The sequence below is a fragment of the Mesocricetus auratus genome, unplaced genomic scaffold (genome assembly GCF_017639785.1).
Source record: "Mesocricetus auratus isolate SY011 unplaced genomic scaffold, BCM_Maur_2.0 Super-Scaffold_100081, whole genome shotgun sequence".
Taxonomy (NCBI): domain Eukaryota; kingdom Metazoa; phylum Chordata; class Mammalia; order Rodentia; family Cricetidae; genus Mesocricetus; species Mesocricetus auratus.
Genome location: NW_024429237.1, coordinates 1,624,353 through 1,643,899, shown reverse-complemented (window position 1 = coordinate 1,643,899; position 19,547 = coordinate 1,624,353). Strand labels below are relative to the sequence as shown.

The following is a 19,547-nucleotide window of genomic DNA, read 5'->3' as shown; positions in this document are numbered from 1 at the left end:
CTTTTGTGACATGCTGTCACTATGTAACCCTGGCTTACCTAGATCACGCTATGTAGACCGCCAGGCTGGCCTGGAACTCAGAGATCCACGAGAGCCCCTGCCATCCCAGTGCTGTGGTTAAAGGTCTGCTACCATACCTGTTTTTTTATTAATTTAAGTGGTAGTGTAGCTTCTGTGCGCCAGTGCCCGTGTGTGAGGGTCAGAAGACAACTCAAAGGACGCGAGTCTTGCCTTACAGCTTCCCCGAGGCAGGTTCTCTTTGTTGTTGTTGTTGCTGCTGTTGAGTTGCATGTTAGCTGGTTCAGAGCTTCTGGGTAATTCTCCTGTCTCCACACCCCATCCTGCTATAGTAGTGATAGCTTGATAGACGCGTATTACCACATTCAACTTCTTTTTTTGTTTTGTTTTGTTTTTTGAGACAGGGTTTCTCTGTGTAGACCACCAGGCTATCCTCGAACTCAGATATCTGCCCGACTCTGCCTCTCAAGTGATGGGGTTAAAGGTGTGCGGCACCACCGCCTGACCACATTCAACTTCTTAAAATCTTTTAGTTTTATTTTATTTGTAAAGGTGTTTTGCCTGCATTTGTCTCTGCACCACTTGCCTGCTTAGTGCCCGCAGAAGAAGAGGACATCAGATCCCCTGGAACTGCGGTTACAGAGGGTTATGAGGCTTCATATTGTTGCTGGGAACGCAGCAACTGGGGTCATTTGGAAGAGAAGCCAGTGCTTTTAACCACTAAGCCATCTCTCCAGCCCCCGCTTCTAGTTTCTTATGTGGTTTCTGGGATTGAATAGGGGGTCCTTAAGCTTTCCTAGTTGGCACTCTTACCTACTCTAGGGAAAAGGGGCCAGCCAAAGAAACACACCGTGAGCAGAGCCAAAGAAACACACTTTGGCCCTGCAACCAGAACCAAAGAAATGCACCCTGACCCTGAAACCAGTGCCAAAGGACACACTTTGTCCCTGGAATCAGAGTCAGTGAAAGAAAAGCACCCTGGACCTAAAACTAGAGCCAAAAGACTAAAAAGGACCAGAGAAAGAGACACACTTCGGCCCTGAAACCAGAGTCAAATATTTGACCCTGAACCTGTGCAGAAAACTAGCCAATCCCTGAGCAGGAGATCTAGTCAAGCTGAGCTCAGGGATTGAAATCTGACCAATCCCCACCCTGGAAAAACTGTGCACCTAAGAATCCCTATAAAAACCCTGTGTCTGTTCAGCTTCTGGCTGTTCTGACTACCCAATTGTCCTCGGCCACCCTGGCAGAGGTCAGCCACTCTCCTGGATTCTTCCCTCCCAGTAAATCTCTTGAATGAGGTTTGGGTCAGATCTTCTTTTGCCAGAGCGAAGCAGGGCTGTAACACTTTGCCCTCTCCTGCAGGAGCAGAGCTGATACACTGGGTAAGCCTTTCCCTGAAGCAGAGTTGTAAGCCGCTATGCTTACTCTGACCTGTGGTATTCCTTGACTCCCGATTGCCAGAGCTTTCTATCCGAGCTGTTAACACTCAGTATTCTGTGACTCCTGAGTGCCATAATCCATCTCTGTCCATCTCGTCTGAGCGGTTGAAATGCTTACCCCTTCTGTGCCATAACCCTGGTTCCTAACTTTCTTCTTTCGAAGTATTTTCTTGTTTGTTTCACTTTGTAGCTCTGTGGCTGGTCTTGAACTCAAGATTCTCCTTGGTCAGCCTCCTAAAAGCTGGTATTACAGATGTGCATTTGAGGGTAGTATGGGTTACATAGTGAGACTCTGTCAAAACTTCCGGGGTAAGGACGTCTCTTAACCCCAGAGGGCATGCACAAATCCCTGGGTTCCTTTCCAAGCAACAAGTGTGTAGAGCAGGAGGCATCAAGCGTGGGTGTCAGCAGCACAGGACAGGAGGGAGAGTCAGGTCGGCCAAGATCACTCTGAACTTGGGTGTCCTCCAGAGGCACCTACACCTGCAATACTTAGTTCTGTACACTGCCCGGGGGATGGGGTGGAACCCCAACTTCTTGACCTCAAGTGTCATCACCTCTGCATTCCTTTCAGAGAAGGAAGCTCTCCGTTTTTGTAAGGATTCCCCAGTCCATAGTCTGTCCCATTTCCCATTTCCTCAGTTTGGAAACACCTCCCATCCCCCACCCCCTACAGGTGCTGTCCTTCCTCCTCCTAGCAGCAGGCCGGGAGCTGGCCACAGACACGTGACTTGAGTCAGAGGACTCGATTCATGGGTCCGGCTTATCGGCCTAGGGCTCTATCACCACAGCCATCTGGGTCCCTTTTTCCTCTTCAAACGGTACCCTTGTCCTCTGCCTATGGCCGTTTAATTGCAAAAGCCAAGTCGTTTGTGGGAGACCACAAAGAAGTGACCCCTTTCATTTCCCAGCTCAGAGTAAAAAAAGATAGTAACCGTACCTCTCACCCCAGGAAACACCCTTAGGGCCACACTTCTGAGACCTCTGTGTTTCCTGCCCTCAAACAGTGGCTAGCTGTAAAAGGGTTAAAAGCATCTCTGCCAGAAACCTCGGGGTCATCCCTCTTGGCCTCTGTTGTTTCAGAGAGGCAAAGCAATTTGCATCATGCCACACAGTAATCTCACAGGCTGCTAGGGGACTACGGGACAGAAGGAGGAGAAAGCTGACACTTTCTCGACTGGCCTGGACAGCTGTGACACTAGAATGCAGCGAGCCGCCAGGATACCGGCACTAGCGCTTAATCCTTTACGGGAAAAGCTCGCCATCGGGTGGGCGTTCCCTAAGAGCGGGGCAGACAGAGAGCGGCGAGGAAGCCTTTCCGTCCCTCGGTCCGGGGAGGATGGCAAGTGGGCGAAGCTGAGCCCCGGCTGTTGGTCCCTCCCGGCTTAACACCTGGGCTGGCTCGCGCGGACTCTTTGAACGACTGGAAGGAAAGCCAGGGCACCCGCACCAGCAAGGGCGGGGTTGAGCCGAGGCCCGGTCACGTGACGGCGCCCGAGTGGGCTCGCGGCCCCCACCCCACCAGGAGGCGTCCCCCACAACGCGTGGTCGACCCTCATTGGCCCCGGGTGCGGCCAATAGAAATCGGCCATCTGGGATCCCAGCGTTCCGAGCCACAGCCTAACCTGCTGAGCCGGCTGGGCTGCAATGAGAAGGGACAGCCGCGGGTGGAAGCCAGTCAGAAGGGCCGAGGGGCGGGCTCAGCGGCCGAGTCAGGTTGGGGTGAGAGGCGGGTGCATATAAATCGGAGCGGCGGCGTCCGCGTCCGTCAGTACCGCAGAGCCGCTGCCTGACGATCGTTTTAAAGGGCCCGTGCGCCGCCGCCCCCTCGGCCCGCCATGCTCCTTTCGGTGCCGCTCCTGCTCGGCCTCCTCGGCCTGGCCGCCGCGGAGCCTGCCGTCTACTTCAAAGAGCAGTTCTTGGACGGAGGTAAGGTCTGGGCGCGCCTCGAGGCCGCCGCAGCGACGGCTGGGCCCCGAGCCCATGGGTGCTTCGTCGTGTGTCAGTGTAATTACGGTTCAGAGGGCCAACACTGCGGCCCCGGGGGACTAGAGCCGCGGGCGGTTCCTGCTGTGCGTCCTTGGGGGACGCGGAAGGCGCAGCGGTTTCCCGCGCCCGGAGCGAGGGTTCGTACCCGGACCCGAAGCGAGGTGTCAAGATCGAGGCTGCGGTGGGAATCCCCTCCCCGCCCCCACCTGCTGGTGGCTGCTGACAGACGTTGGGTATGGGGGCGGGGGTCAGCCGGCCAGCTGATCTGACTCTGCCGCCCCCCCCTCCCGCCAGATGACTGGACCAACCGCTGGGTCGAATCCAAACACAAGTCCGATTTTGGCAAATTTGTCCTGAGTTCTGGCAAATTCTACGGGGACCAGGAGAAAGATAAAGGTAAGAGCCAGGGCAGTGGGGTGTTCGGATTCAGGACGATTTCCTGGAGGAAGCTGTAGTCAGCACTCAGGGCTTGGGCTTTTCCCAGGAACACGGGTGCCAAGGACAGGTGGGGGAAGGAAAGGGGAGGTCGTCTGTGCCCCCCTCGAGGGCAAGGTTACTCGGGGTCCACCTGACGACACTCCCATCCCATCACAGGGCTGCAGACAAGCCAGGATGCCCGATTTTACGCGCTGTCCGCTAGATTCGAGCCCTTCAGTAACAAGGGCCAGACCCTGGTGGTCCAGTTCACGGTGAAGCATGAGCAGAATATCGACTGTGGGGGCGGCTATGTGAAGCTGTTTCCGGGTAGCCTGGACCAGAAGGACATGCACGGAGACTCGGAATACAACATCATGTTTGGTGAGGGGGGCCCCAACCAGTGCTTACAGTGGGTACAGACTTGATCCCTTTATACTCAGAAAGCTGGTCTTCACAACTATAGAAAGCACTTGGATGATGAGGATTTTTTTGTCTTGCAGAGACAACTAAAGGGTTTAACTATATTAGGTGTACTTTTTATGTTGTCCATTTGTATGATTGCTTCTAGATGTTTCCTGATGTTAGAAATTAAGCCAATGACCCAATCTGAACCCCGGGAAACCTTTCGAGTTCATGCATAGGCATATGTATTGTATGTGTGGGCATGCTACCGTGAAGGTCAGGATAGCTTCAGAAGTCTCTTTTGTCATCTGGATTCTGGAATTCAGTTCAGGTTGTTAGACTTAGTGGAAAGTGCCTGATTTACCTCCAAGCCACTTGCCCGAGTCAGAATGGTTATCTTTTCAGATTTGTCCTGAGTTTAAGAGTCAGGTCTCAGCTGGGCAGTGGTGGTGCATGCCTTTAATTCCAGCACTCGAGAGGCAGAGGCAGGCAGATCTCTGTGAGTTCGAGGCTGGGCTGGACCGATAGCCTCCAAAACAATACAGAGAAACCTTGTCTCCTAAAACCAAAAAAAAAAAAAAAAAAAGAGGTCTCTTTGAGCCTACAGTGGTGGCACACACCTTGAATCCTAGTACTGGATGCAGTGAAGGCAGGTGCATCTTTGTAGGTTCCAAGACAGTCAGGAATATGTAAAGAGAACCTGTCGTCAGTGGTTCCAGAGAACAGGTCCAGCTCCCAGCATTCAAACGGTAGCATCAGGATCCATTATCTTGTTGGCGGCGAAAGATCCAGTGCCCGCCTCTGACCTGCAGGCTCCTGCATATGTATGACACGCATACATGCATACATGCACATGAAAGTTAATACATAATAGAGGAGGTGAGGTCCCTCTTTTACAAAGAGGAAGAGGGATAGAGCCTGCATTTGCTTCTTACGTAGGTCCGGACATCTGTGGTCCTGGCACCAAGAAGGTTCATGTCATCTTTAACTACAAGGGCAAGAATGTGCTGATCAACAAGGATATCCGGTGTAAGGTGTGCCTGGGGTAGTCATTTAAATTGCTGTCATGGGAGGCCCAGGCAGTAGCCTAGTGGGAGGGGCTGCTCACCACCTTCCCTCTTCAGGATGATGAATTCACACACCTGTACACGCTGATTGTGCGGCCAGACAACACCTATGAGGTGAAAATTGACAACAGCCAGGTGGAGTCGGGCTCCTTGGAGGATGATTGGGACTTCCTGCCACCCAAGAAGATAAAGGATCCTAATGCTGCCAAGCCAGAAGACTGGGATGAACGAGCCAAGATTGATGACCCCACAGATTCTAAACCTGAGGTTGGTGCTTGGGACAGTGGCTCTGTTGCCATCTAAAGTGTAGGACACTTTGGTCCACTCTGACCTCCATGTGTTTACTCCTAGGACTGGGACAAGCCTGAGCACATCCCTGACCCTGATGCTAAGAAGCCCGAGGACTGGGATGAAGAGATGGATGGGGAGTGGGAACCACCAGTAATTCAGAATCCTGAGTACAAGGTAAGCTTGCACGGTGGGATGTGGTTTACTGGTAGGCTGCTTGCCTGTGTGCTGTAATTAATATTGCAGTGGAAACAAAGCAAAATGGGCTTTGGGATTCTAGGCAGGGTTGTTTGTACTGAGAAATATGTCTACCTCTACTCATGTGGTTGTCTTCTGCAGGGCGAGTGGAAGCCACGTCAGATTGACAACCCAGATTACAAGGGTACCTGGATACACCCGGAAATTGACAACCCTGAATACTCCCCGGATGCCAACATCTATGCCTATGACAGTTTTGCTGTACTGGGCCTAGATCTCTGGCAGGTGAGACACAGGAAAGACAAGGATCCCTGCCAGACTGAGTTGTAGGATCACACTCCAGAGGGAAAAGCAGGCAGAGGCACCAACCTCAAAGTGACCAGACTCCAAAACAATACAGAGAAACCTGTCTCAAAAAAAAGAAAGAAAAACAAAATAGTACATTTTATGAGACATTTTCTGTTTTGTCTTCTTTCACCACACAAGAGAAAGTTTGGGGCAGAGAGTTTTTGTGTGTAACAGCCCTTGGCTGTCCTGGAGCTCGTTCTATAGACCAGGTTGGCCTCAAACTCGGACCCGCCTGTCTCTGCCCCCGGGTGCTGGGATGAAAGGTGTGCGCCACCACCTGGTGAGAAAGCTGGTTGATTAACACATTCTTATGTATTAGTATCTATGTGGGTGTACATATGGAGGTCAGAGGAAAACTGAGGAAAGATGGTTCTCTTCACCGTGTGTGTCTTAAGGATCCACCCTGGCAGCGAGGGCCTTTATTTACAGAGTGTCTCTCTGGTTCAGTGAGCACCTTTCTGCAGGGATACTTGCCATGTGCTGCTGGTGCTTTGTTGAAGTTCCTGTGGAAAGTTAGCTCAGATCACCCCATTAGAACTCCGCTGTCCTGGCTACATAATGAAACAAAAACTGAAAAAAAAAAGCAACATTGGTACTGAATTTATGTCATTGGTGTGTTTTCTGTGCCCAGGACAGTTCTTGGCATGTTAGGTTGTTACCTGGAAAAAAAATGAGTCCCCATTACAGGGGAAGGAGTTGTCTGAAAAGTGAAGTCAGTAACAGGTCACTAGGGTAGAGGTTTGAATCCTGAAAGCATGACTTTTGAACTTTTTGCCTTAGACCTTTTTTTCCTTTTAAGAGTTGAGGCAGGGTGGTCTTGGTATGAATCCTTGGCTGTCTTGGAATTCACCATATATCCTGGTTTGGCCTGGGATTCCCTCCTTGCCTTCCCAATGCACCAACACACCTGCCCCTCCCCTTTTTTTTTTATTTACGACAGGGTTTCACTCTGTAATACTGGCTGACTTAGACCTCCACAAGCTGTCTGCCTCTTCAGTGCTGGGCTTGAAAGCATGTCCTCCCACCTCATCTGCTGCCCTACAGGGTGGAAGTAGAGTCTTGTCCCGAGCCAGGGCTCTCAGAAGTTTCTCCTGACCATCTGTCTTCCCATTCTTCCCCAGGTCAAGTCTGGCACGATCTTTGACAACTTTCTCATCACCAATGACGAAGCCTATGCAGAGGAGTTTGGCAATGAGACGTGGGGTGTCACCAAGGTGAGCTGGACTCTGCTGGGAGGGCGGGCGGGTAGGCAGGCGAGAGCCAGTACTAAAGGTGTGGTCTGTGCCCGCAGGCTTCCGAAAAGCAGATGAAGGACAAGCAGGATGAGGAGCAGAGGCTGAAGGAAGAAGAAGAAGACAAGAAGCGTAAGGAGGAGGAGGAGGCTGAGGACAAAGAAGATGAGGATGACAGAGATGAAGATGAAGAAGATGAGGATGAGAAGGAGGAAGACGAGGAGGACACCACTGGCCAGACCAAGGATGAGCTGTAGAGGCCGTGCCACCTGCCTCCAGGGCTGGACTGAGGCCTGAACACCCCACTACAGAGCTGGCTGCTCCCAATAATGTCTCTATGAGACTCAGGAACTTCTCATTTTTTTTCCAGGCAGGTTCAGATCTGGGGTGGATTCTGATTTTGTTTCCCTGCCTCCCCCAACCCTCTGCCCTTTTTTCTTTTTTTACTGGTGTTTGTCTTAATTCCCCTTTAGCCCTCAACCTCCTGGCTTCTCATTTTGAATCAACATCTTCCCCTTTGTCCCTTTTCTCTGTCCAACCCCTGGTCATAACCCTCCCAGCTCCAGGAACAGGGGTGTGGAGGAAAAGTCCTAGGCTTGAGATTTCATCTGCTCTCCTTCCTGGATCTCAGAGGAGGGCAGGAGAAGGGGGTGGTGCCTCCCTCCCCCAGCACTGAGGGAGAATGGGGGTCTTCTCGTCCCCTTTCTCCCTTGCCCCCAGGACTGGGCACCTGTGGGGCAGCCAGTTCCAGCACAGCTCACACTGAGAGTGTAAGAACTACAAACAAAATTTCTATTAAATTAAGTTTTGTGTCTTCCCTACCGTGTCTCCTTCTCTGGGAGGATGTACGTCAGGGAATCCGAAGTGGCCTTTTGGGGTGCTGGTGGATCATATTTGAGTTACTGGGGTTGGCGGAGTCCCACAAAATGACATGGCTTCATATGATGGGAAAGCAGGTGTCAGGTTTTGATGCCAGCTCTCCCTATATAATTCCCTTTTCCTGGCAACAGACATGTGACTGACAGCCCAGTGCTGACTAGAGCTTAGTAACTACTGGGGCAGATACTTGACCTTAGTCTTCACCATCTATTGTTAGAGTGGGCTGGACCTCTTGGTCTGCTTTCTGAAACTACTATGTAAGACAGTTGAGCAATTTCAAACCTCACATTAGTGGAGTAAAAGCTGGTAGCTCATTTTATAGTCAAGGAACTAAAGTCAAAGATAGTGAATGGCGCCGGGCGTTGGTGGCGCACGCCTTTAGTCCCAGCACTCGGGAGGCAGAGGCAGGCGGATCTCTGAGTTCGAGGCCAGCCTGGTCTACAGAGTGAGTTCCAGGACAGCCTCCAAAACAATACAGAGAAACCCTGTCTCGAAAAACCAAAAAAAAAAAAAAAAAAGTGAATGGCTTAACCCAATGGCCAATGTTTATAGGACTGAGCTGATAGAAAAGAGATTGGTCTAAGGACTGGGTTATACCTGGCATGCCCTGGGTTCCAGTCCTACCACCAAATAAAAGGGATTCAGGGGACTGATTGGCTCTCAAGGTTGCCATTTTAAGCTCCACTGAGTAGCTTGAAAGGTGCATGAGGCCTGTGTTCTTAGAAGGAAACAGATTAGCCCTTCCAGAACCTTGCTCAGGTGATCAGAGGGAGGCAGGCTTTTTGCGAGTGTCTTGTCACCGGTTGTGGCTAGAAGCGTGGCAAGGCCAGCTCCAGAGTAATGAGTGAGTGCTATGCTCACGTTTTTACTGAGCTTTAGCATAGCTGCACCTTAGCTCCTTAAGTCGCCCTTGGGCTGCCCAGCTGTGCAAGGCTGACGTTTTCATTACCTCTTAGTATGTGATGGTAGCCTAAGACTTCCTATAATACCCCTTACATCCCAGAAAAGTAGGGGCAAGCAAGGAAAATCTATGGAAGGAAGAATTAAGGAGTCTTGAACATGTAAATATTTTTGAGGTGCTTAATAGATGCTCAGTTATTGTAGGATCATGAAGAGGTAGGTGATCCATTATCTAGAAGTGTAAATTCATTCCAAAAATAAGTCTTGAAAATGGAGCCACATAAGTTACCATTTCTACCTTTGAGATTTATAGTAACTCCACTTGCTTCTAGGCTTGAGTAATTAACTTAGTAGTGCTCTGAGGGGTTCTTTTAATTTGATTAGATCCCTATTAGGTCACTAAGTCTATTAACAAATAGCTTGAAGTGAAAGCGGGGTCCTTAGAAGCCATTTTGTAGGCATATGACGTCAATATTAACAAATGACGTCACCCAGGCGCTATGTCTGTTCCCACAGCAAAAGCTCAAAGCTGAGTTTGCGCATGTCTAAGGTAAGGAAGTGTTGCTGCGCATGCTCTAGAGGTCGATGGGGGGGGGTCACAGGCGGGTCATGTGCACCGACCATAAGCGCGCGCTTCCCTCTTGCCCCGGAAGTGCTTTACCCGCGGCACAGCTGGACGCTAAGATGGCGGCGGCGTGAGTTGCATGTTGTACGAGGATCCCGGGGCTGCCGCATTGCTCCGGCCCCGCCATGGCCATCACCATCACGCTTAAAACGTTGCAGCAACAGACCTTCAAGATACGCATGGAGCCTGAGGAGACGGTGCGGGCCGGAGCCCGGGGGCGGGAGCGACCGGGCGTCGGTCGGGGCGGGTGGGGGCAGGGAGGCCCGGGTCCAACGGGAGGGGTCGGGGGGGACTCGCGGCCGGGCCTGCTGCCCTTTCCCAGCGCCCCGACCTCCTCGGATGCTTCCGCCGCCACGATCGGCCCTGACCTGCCCCGGCCGCTCAGGCGCGGGTCCCGGGCTGCCCCAGGGCGCGTCCCCAGGCCCGCTCCCGTGTCAGCAGCCGACCCCGCATCCCCAGCCTGCAAGCTGCTCGGGCGGCCCCGTTTGACGTCAGTGGCCTAGAGGTGCCAACTGGTGACAGCAGTGTTGATGATAATAAATGGTCTTAATCTTAATGGTTTTGGTGGTCCGTGTTTGTTGGCCGTTTATTCTTTACCAGTGTCGTCTTGCTGAATCTGCAAAACAGCGTTGTCCTTTGGGGACTCCTGGCTTTCCCGTTTGACAACCTCGGAGTTAAGGAACTTTGCCATGGTCACACCAAGTATGGCAGAGACAGGATTAGTTTTTTTTTTTTGGTTTGTTTTGTTTTATGTAACAAACAGCAGCCTTAACTTGCCGCATGAACTTTTGTTTGCTTTTGCTTTTTGGAGTGGGGTCTTGTTCAGTCCAGTACCCCTTTGAATTTCTGGGCCCAAGTGATCGGGATTGCCTTACCTTCCCAAGTAGGCGATACTGTTGTTTGAGCTACCTCCCCTGAATCTTCTCAAGTGTACTGTGAAGCCACTGGTATACCCTTAGTGAAGTCTAGGCATAGTGGTCATGTCTACAATCCCTGAACACTGAGGCCAACACGGGAATTGTTTTAAGTTCCAGGCCAGCCTGGAGTACAGAGTAAGACCATTTCAAAACAGCAGGGGGTAAAGGATGTCCTCAAAAATTAGAGAACAGTTAACTGCTTGAGGTCAGCAGTGGGTATACCCTTTCATTTCCTTCTGTTTCCTTCTCAATGACATCTGAAGTGCAAGTTTGCTTTTTTTCTCACACCGAGAACAGTGACTTCTGTTTTGTTGTGTTCCACAGGCTGTTGTTAAACAGGGTTTGGGGATGGAGCTCTTGTAGAACACTTAGACCCTGGGTCCATCCCTAAACCACCACCATCACACACACACACACTGAACAGCACAAGTGTCTGGCCTGTAATAGATTGCTGTTGGCTGGCCAGATTGAGTAGGAATCTCTTATGATTGACGCAAAGCTTTTTCCCTAAGGTAAAAGGGTTAGAAAAGGAGTCTTATTTTATTTGAGACAGTTCACTATATAGCCTGGCTAGCCTGGAACTCACAGAGATCCACTTGTCTTTCCCAAGTGCTGGGATTCAATGTGTGCACAACCATGCGTAGACTTCACAGAGGGTGGGTTTCTCAGAGTGTTAGTGCTGTCTGTAATACACACCACACTGTTAACGCCTTGCTTTTAACGCCTGTACTCCTTATTCCAGGTGAAGGTCCTGAAGGAGAAGATAGAGGCCGAGAAGGGAGGGGATGCTTTCCCTGTGGCTGGACAGAAACTCATCTATGCCGGCAAGATTTTGAGTGATGATGTCCCCATCAAGGAATACCATATAGATGAGAAGAACTTTGTGGTTGTCATGGTGACCAAGGTGGGTAGATTAGCAGGGATGCTGGCAAAGAGCTTGTGTGCCCAGGAGAGATTAGCCACGGCAGGGTGGGGCTGTGACGGGGCAGGATGTTGAGGCTTGATAGGGATGCTGCTTGCCTGATCACTTTTTCTTGCTGTCACAGGCCAAGGCTGGTCAGAGTACCCCAGCACCCCCAGAGGTCTCACCCACTGCTGTCCCAGAGTCCTCCACACCCTTCCCTCCAGCTCCAGCATCAGGCATGTCCCATCCCCCACCTACCAGCAGAGAGGACAAGAGCCCGTCAGAGGAATCAGCTACTGCAACATCTCCAGAATCCATCTCTGGGTAAGGAAGGGGCAGCAGCCTTACCTATGCCCTGTCCTCCGTACCTTCCAGTGTGGGCCCATCCACCTGCGGGGAGGGCAAGCTACCAGAAGCCAGGGTCCGATTTCTCTCTCTTGAATTTGCAGCTCTGTTCCCTCTTCAGGTAGCAGCGGGCGAGAGGAAGACGCAGCTTCCACATTAGGTGGGTGGGTGGTCCTCAGGGCAGAGGCGACTGGGAGCCCCAGCCATCCGCCTTTTGACAGCCTTGTCTGGGTATGGGAGGGTCTGGGAGCACCCCTTCTGTGTTCTGGTGACCCAGGCCTGTTGCTCCCTCCACAGTGACTGGCTCTGAGTACGAGACGATGCTGACTGAGATCATGTCCATGGGCTACGAGCGGGAGCGGGTTGTGGCCGCCTTGAGGGCCAGCTACAACAACCCCCACAGAGCTGTGGAGTACTTGCTCACGGTGAGGGAGTCTCCAGGTCTCAACAGACAATGGAGGTGGAACCTGCCCCATAGACTCATGGGTATCATGTGTTGCCACTGAAGGCTTCCCAAAGAGGCTGGACAGAGAGTGTGGAGGGCAGGCATGAGGCCTTCCTGTCTCCTGTCAGGCTGATCAGGTGGGCGGGGAAAGTGGGTCTGTTGGAGAAAACTAAAAAGCAGGATCCCTGACAGGGAATTCCTGGGAGTCCCGAGCCGGAACATGGTTCTGTTCAGGAGAGCCAGGTACCAGAACAGCCGGCCATGGAAGCAGGTGAGTAGGATGGATTTGCACATATGGCATCTACAGTAGACACAGGAGCCGGCTCCTGCAGGGCTCTCACCGCCCCTCTTCCTGCCACCAGCAGGGGAAAACCCCCTGGAGTTCCTGCGGGACCAGCCCCAGTTCCAGAACATGCGGCAAGTGATTCAGCAGAACCCAGCCCTGCTCCCTGCACTGCTCCAGCAGCTGGGCCAGGAGAACCCTCAGCTCTTGCAGGTGCGGCCCAGGGTGAGGGGACTGACTCCTAGGGGATCACCCAGGGACATAGCTGCACAGGCCCAGCCCCTTGCCCCCTGATGACCGCAAGGTTATGTGCAGTGGGACTCCCATCCCCCTGCTGGAGAGGTCAGGCCCAGAGGAGGCTGCCATATGTCTGGGTCCTAGACTTGTTCAGAGCATTCTTGTGCTTGTTCCCTTCCTGCTCCTCAGTCCTGGCCGTCTTCCTGATCTGACCTTCACTTTGGCCCTCTGTGTGGTGACCTCAGCCTGTGACGTTACACCAGAACCCTCGGAACCCTCTCATCTGAGCTATGAGAGGACTTCTGGATGACTGAGTTCTTAGGCCTGCTTGCTTCTGGTTGTGTTTCTTCTGCCCTGAGACTCGGGCAGCCTTCTGGGAACTGTTTCTCTCGTTCTACCCCAGTGGCAGCTACTTCTCCTACCCAGTGTCCTGGCGCCCTCCTCTTCTGTCTCCTAATTGTGCACACTGCCCTGGTGACCTGTCCACCAAGAGGCTAGATTGCCAAAAAGGCAGTTGTTTCAGAACCTCTGGATTTCCAAGTGGAGTGTATTTAATAGATTCTAGGGCTGGGTGTGGCAGTGCACACCTGTAAGCCCAGCACTTAGGAGGCTGAGGCAGGAGGATCACTGAGCTTGAAGCCAGCTCCTTCTAATAGTGAAATCATTTCAAAGCAGAAAGAAAAAAGGTAGAGGTTGCACAGGTTGGAGTGCAGGCTGAGGCCTGGCTTTACTTGCAACACCACCAAGAGAAGCATGACCCTGTTTGCCGCTGTGGCTTCCCACAGGAGAAAGTCTTCCCAGACTGCGTTGTCCGTGCCACTGGGCATTTTCCCACCCTGCCTCACCCTACTCCCCCACCCTACTCCCCACCCCCCCTTCCTGCCCCAGGCAGCTGACCCTTCCCACAAGGCCTCAGGGATTTAACTAGCATATCTGCAATTATTTGGTTTGAATTTTTTTTTATTTTTCAGTCTTTTTTTTTATTACATATAGTGTTCTGCCAGAAGAGGGCACCAGATTGACTTGTAGATGGTTGTGAGCCACCATGTGGTTGCTGGGAACTCAAGACCTCTGGAAGAGCAGTCAGTGTTCTTAACCTCTGAGCCACCTCTCTAGCCCCTGGTTTGAACTTTTGTTTTCCTTCAGTCTCACTATATAGGTTAGGCTGGTTTCAAATACATGTTGATCTTCCAGCTTCAGCCTTCTGAGTGCTGGGATTACAGGAATGAACCCCCATGCCTAGCATTGGTATATTTATTTACTTCTTTTGTTTGTTTTATTGAGACATTTAATTGAGACACCATGTAGTCCTGTCTAGCTTGGAACTCCTCTGTAGACCAGGCTGGCCTTAAACTCTGATTCACCGCCTCTGCCTCCCGAGTACTGGGTTTCAAGGCGTGCGCCACCATGCCTGGTATTCCCAGCTTGGCACCTTAGCTCCACCTTGACAGTTTATTCCCATGGCTACATGGCCGTTTGGCCATAGCAGGCACCTTCAGAGTGTTTGACAATTAGTCGTGTATGCAAGGGCTGTAATAGGACCTGGGCATACTTGTCAAGGACTGTGGATTGTCATCTCTCGTTCTTCTCACAGCAAATTAGCCGACATCAGGAGCAGTTCATCCAGATGTTGAATGAGCCCCCTGGGGAGCTGGCAGACATCTCTGATGTGGAGGGGGAGGTTGGCGCCATAGGTGAGGAGGCCCCACAGATGAATTATATCCAGGTGACGCCGCAGGAGAAGGAAGCTATAGAAAGGGTAAGAAGCCTGGCTGAAGAGCCACTCGTGGTGGGCAGCCCCATGCCTCCCCCCTTCTTACCCCTGCCCATCTTCCCACAGCTGAAGGCACTGGGCTTCCCAGAGAGCCTGGTGATCCAGGCCTACTTCGCGTGTGAAAAAAATGAGAACTTGGCTGCCAACTTCCTTCTGAGTCAGAACTTTGATGATGAGTGATGCTGGGAGGCTAGAACGCCCCAGCCCAATCCACAGAAGTTTTATAGAAGAAAAAGTGTGTGTGTGTGTGTATATATATATACATATATACACACACACACACACACACACACACACACATATATATTCATGTTTATTTAAGAGGAAGAAAAAAAATCAAAAACTATTAAAAAAAAAAACCACCTAGCCCCTATTCCCATCTCAGTCCGACAAGACCTGGGCCAGACAGCTGTCCCCATCCTCTTAACAGAGCCCAGCCTGCTCAAAGTTGCTGGCAAGACCAGGGGGTGACAGATGGGCCCCTCTTGGCCTCTGTCCCAGCTCCCTGCAGCCAGATGGAGAGGCGCCTGCCTGCTTCCCCATCCCCTGAAGCATCCCCAAGGACAGCCCACCTCCCTCCTCCATGACGAGGGGAAGCTGGAGCCCTAAACTCTTATCCTCTATTGGAGTGGCCCAAATCTTTCCATCTGGAGCGAGTTCATTAGAAGCCCAAGGCTTTCTCCCCAGTCTGGCTTTGGCCTCCAGCCTGGAGAAGGAGGTAACATGAGTTCCCAAGGCCAAGGCCACGCCTGCCCCAGGACGGAACCACATCTCTGATAAAGGTTTTGAAGTGAATAAAGTTTTAAAAACGAGCCCTAATAATGGTGCGTGCCTACTGGAGCTTCTCACACCAGCTCATGAGTCTGAGCTAGCTGGGCACAGGTGACATGGGCATGCTGAGAATTGGGGGAGAGGCCTGAACCTCACAGATGGGGGCCCCAGCATGTCCTCCCTGCCCCAGCTCAGCCCTAGAAAGGGCTGCTGCTCCCTCTCATGCAGTCTGTTTGGCTGTACTCCCCCCTGGTAATTGGCTAATTACTGGAGATTAATGTTGGTAAACAGAAGCCTCCTTCTCCACTACCATCTGCTCCTTCATTATCTGCCCATCCGTCCCCTTCCTCTGTGTCCGAAGCCCCAGTCATGGCATGGCCTAGTGCCCAGGTGTGAACAAAGCCCAGGAGAGGACTCTCCCACCCCAGGTGTTGGGGAGTGAGCCAAGGGACCCAGGAAGTCACAACTTGAGGGAGAACGTGTAGAGCAGGGCTGTCAGCAGCAGCTTTATTGGGAAAGGGGCTTTAGGAGCTGGCTTCCCCAGACACTGCTGGGTCCTGGGCTTCAGCAGAGACCATAGCAGCATCTCGTGCCGCCTTCTTCTGTCGTTGTTTCTCCTCCTTGAGGCGCTTGCGCTGCTGCTTGTCTAGGTCCTGTAATAGCTCCTGGAATTGGGCACTCCTTGGGTCCACGTGGTAACCCAGACGCTCCTGGGCCTCAGCCTGTAGCCGGGCCCTCCGCTCCTTGTCAGCCTGAGCTTTCTCCCAGCGCTCCCGCTTCTGCTGCCGCCAGCTCTCGATCATCTGTGGCATCTTGGCCATGCACTCTGAGATGTGCTGTTCCCTGCAGAGGAAAGCAGACGGTGAGGGACACACAAGTCAACCCTGAATTTCACCCAGCTGTCACTAAACCATCCTCATGCAGGTGTCATGGCTGTCCACATTCAGGCACAGAAACAACTGGAGGGATGTTTCCTTCCAGCCTGATCAATCTGTACATAGACTCCTCTCCAGTCTTGAGACAGTAAAAGTGAAGAGAATCAAGCCTTAGGCAGGAGAGGACCATCCAGCTAGGGGACAGATGGGGAGCCAGCTCCTCCTTCAGTGCCAGCTGACTCTGGACAGCTCACTTGGCTTCCTCAGGCCTCAGTTTCATTTGTAAAGAGGGTGATCTACTCCTTTCAAAGTTGTTGAGAGGACAAGCTTAAATACCAGGAACACATTTTGCCTGCCCCCAAAATGTCATCATCCAAATATCTGTGTGGCTTGCCTCCATTTCCCCTCAGATCTGACACGTTCCTCCTTCGCTGACATCTGCCCAGGACTTCTCCCATTACCCAACCACACTGGCCTTGAGCATACTTCTAGACATTTTTTAAAGCTATTTTCTTTCCCTTTTTGTTTTGTTTGTTAGTTTGAGACAGTTTCTCTGTGCAGTCCTGGCTGCCCTGGAACTTACTCTGTAGTGTAGAGACTGGCCTTGATCTCAGAGATCTGACTGCCTCTTCAAGTGTTGGGATTAACGGCATGCACGACCACTGGTCTGACATTTTCTTTAAAGATAGGGTCCAGATTGGCCTCAAAACCCAGGGATCCACCTACCTGTGACTCCAGATGGCTAGGATTAAAGGTGTGCTCCCATCACAACCAGCTTACTTCAGATAAAAGTTCTCACTGAGTAATAGCTGTGAGGGCTGTCCTCAAAATCAGAATTCCCCCTTGCCTCTGAACCATGTCTTTTCCAAGTTACAGGCATGTGCCACTAGGCTTGGCTCAACCTCAGGACCTGCTCCCTTTACTGGGAACTCTTCCTAGAGATTTTCCCAGTACCTATAACTGGTTGTTCGGGGTTTTGCTTAAGTATCAGAAGGGCATAATTCCAGCACTTGAGAGGCAGAGGTGGGCAGAACTCTGGTCTCCAAATGAGTTCCAGGACAGCCAAGACTTACAGAGAAACCCTGTCTCAAAAACCACAAAAGAAAAATATCACAAGGCGCCCCCTCCCACCTTTTGTTTTTTGAGACAGGGTTTGATCATCTTTGGCTGGCCTGGAACTATCTCTGTAGACCAGGTTGTCCTGGAGCTCACAGAGATCCGCCTGCCTCTGCCTCCAGACTGTGGGAACTAAAGGCGTGCGCCACCACTGCCTGGCCCCAGCATGCACTTTTTTTTTTTTGGTTTTTCGAGACAGGGTTTCTCTGTGGCTTTGGAGGCTGTCCTGGAACTCGCTCTGTAGACCAGGCTGGCCTCGAACTCACAGAGATCCGCCTGCCTCTGCCTCCCGAGTGCTGGGATTAAAGGCGTGCGCCACCAACGCCCGGCTCCCAGCATGCACTCTTAACCATGTTTTGTCTTTCCAAGGGTCCCTTATGAAATTCCTTTTTAAAAAAGATTTATTTATTTATTACATATACAGTGTTTCATTGTAGATGGTTGTGAGCCACCATGTGGTTGTTGGGAATTGAACTCAGGACCTCTGGAAGAGCAGTCAATGCTCGTAACCTCTGAGCCATCTCTCCAGCCCCCCCTTATGAAATTCTTGTCTGTTCCCTTCTGTGTGGATCCTTAGATTCTTGCACAGAATATTCAGCAAAGATAAAATAATTGACGCTGGGCCTTGCACAGGCCCTGTAAAATCTCAGATATTGATAAAGTAATAGACTCAAGGCAGCATGAGTTAAGTAAGGTTAACAGTGAGACCTTATTAAAAAAATAAAAGGAGGGTGGGCCAGTGATACAGCTCAGTGGTAAAGGAAGAGGAAAAGTAAGGACAGACACAAGAATTTATCATAAGTTTGACTTTCAGCCAAGTGAACGTGTACGTTAACCCTGCGCCACAAGGCCTCCGCATGCCTCCGACGGAGGATTCATGGGTTCGGGGTTGTGGCTACTTGCCCTAAGCACGCACCTGGCACGACGCCTTGCCTCCTCGGCCTGCTGCTGCGCTCGCAGCGACTCTTGCATGGTCGCTAAGCTCGGGTACCATTCTCGCTCCTCCGCCTCCAACTCGCGGAGCTGCTCTGGGGACGGCCACAGGGAGGCGGGGGCCACCCCCGAGGCGGCGCCGTGCCGCGCGAACTGCTTGGCCGCATACCGCGGGCCTAGCTGCCATCGCGGGCTCTGCAGGTTCTCCGGGTCTGGCCACTGGGGTCCGGGCCGGCGGCGCGGGGGCGGCGGCGCATGGTAGTTACGGGACCCGGGACCCAGAGCCGCAGAGAGCCGCAGGACGCCGCGCCGCCACATCGCGGGGGCCGCCATCTTGGCTGTGGGTCCTCGCGGGCGGCGGGCTGGCTGGGGCGCTGCCTGCGCGGCCGGACCCGCGGGGCCCTCGGTCGGGGAGCCCCGGGAGTCAAGGGTCTTGGCTGTAGTCGGTGCAGCACAGGCGAACGTTTAATGCAGGAGGCAGTGGTTTGTTAATATTACATGGCCGGGCTTAGCGGCGAACACCTTTAACCCCAGCACTCAGGAGGCAGAGACAGGCAGACCTCTTTGAGTTCAGTGACCGCTATGACTGCATAGATCTGGTATCCAAAAGAAAGAACAAAATAACATGTACATGTATGATTAATTTCTATATTTATTGGAGGAGGGGAGTGCGGGTGATCAAGTGGAGGTCAGAGGACGGCTTGGGGAAGTCGGTTCTCTCCTTCCACCATGTGGGTTAGAGATAGAATGCCTTCATCCACTTGGTAGCAAACGCGCTGAGTCTTCTCACAGACCTTCTTTTGAGGATTTTTGAAATAAGATAACACTCTATAGCCAGGTCAACCTGAAACTTCTTGGATAACTCAGGATGGCGTAAAAGTGACAGCTCTCCTAGATCAGTCTCTTCAATGCTAGAATAACTAACCTTTAACGAGCCAGTTTAAGATAAAACTGGGGTGCTAGTAATATTTAAATTAATATAGTTAAACAATTTAATATTTAGTTTTGAAATCTTGATGTTTTAAATATTTCCATTTTATTTTACCCACATAATGTCTTTTTATCTAATATATGAACTATTTCCGTTTTAATAGCTAGGCTCATGTTGCCTTTTAAATCTTTCTCTTTCCTTTTTTGCGTTT

General features: G+C 51.7%; 3 protein-coding genes across 6 annotated transcripts; 2 read left to right on the top strand and 1 right to left on the bottom strand.

The window, feature by feature from the left end:
- The first annotated feature begins 3,224 nt into the window (after positions 1 to 3,224).
- Positions 3,225 to 8,218, top strand: Calr (calreticulin). Its single transcript, XM_040736783.1, has 9 exons — positions 3,225 to 3,389; positions 3,744 to 3,845; positions 4,044 to 4,247; positions 5,208 to 5,302; positions 5,393 to 5,602; positions 5,687 to 5,800; positions 5,963 to 6,106; positions 7,291 to 7,383; positions 7,461 to 8,218. Exons 1-9 carry the CDS (start codon positions 3,299 to 3,301, stop codon positions 7,656 to 7,658), a joined length of 1,251 nt encoding a protein of 416 aa, XP_040592717.1. The 5' UTR covers positions 3,225 to 3,298; the 3' UTR covers positions 7,659 to 8,218.
- A 1,600-nt stretch (positions 8,219 to 9,818) lies between these two features.
- On the top strand, positions 9,819 to 15,522 carry Rad23a (RAD23 homolog A, nucleotide excision repair protein). 4 transcript variants are annotated; one of them, XM_040736787.1, is made up of 9 exons: positions 9,819 to 10,002; positions 11,465 to 11,626; positions 11,769 to 11,950; positions 12,076 to 12,131; positions 12,269 to 12,396; positions 12,609 to 12,687; positions 12,779 to 12,912; positions 14,531 to 14,630; positions 14,777 to 14,832. In XM_040736787.1, the coding sequence occupies exons 1-9, from the start codon at positions 9,931 to 9,933 to the stop codon at positions 14,830 to 14,832; spliced, it is 969 nt and encodes a 322-aa protein (XP_040592721.1). In that variant the 5' UTR covers positions 9,819 to 9,930. The 4 variants fall into 4 exon arrangements, with proteins under 4 accessions (XP_040592721.1, XP_040592720.1, XP_040592719.1 ...); XM_040736786.1 differs by lacking the exon at positions 14,777 to 14,832 and adding an exon at positions 15,141 to 15,522 and having other exon boundaries at positions 9,820 to 10,002; positions 12,782 to 12,912; positions 14,531 to 14,695; XM_040736785.1 differs by having other exon boundaries at positions 9,821 to 10,002; positions 12,782 to 12,912; positions 14,531 to 14,695; positions 14,777 to 15,522.
- Positions 15,523 to 15,961: 439 nt separating this feature from the next.
- Gadd45gip1 (GADD45G interacting protein 1) lies at positions 15,962 to 18,769 on the bottom strand. Its single transcript, XM_005087313.4, has 2 exons — positions 18,389 to 18,769; positions 15,962 to 16,324 (listed from the first exon to the last, which is right to left on the bottom strand). The coding sequence occupies exons 1-2, from the start codon at positions 18,736 to 18,738 to the stop codon at positions 16,006 to 16,008; spliced, it is 669 nt and encodes a 222-aa protein (XP_005087370.1). The 5' UTR covers positions 18,739 to 18,769; the 3' UTR covers positions 15,962 to 16,005.
- Positions 18,770 to 19,547: the final 778 nt, after the last annotated feature.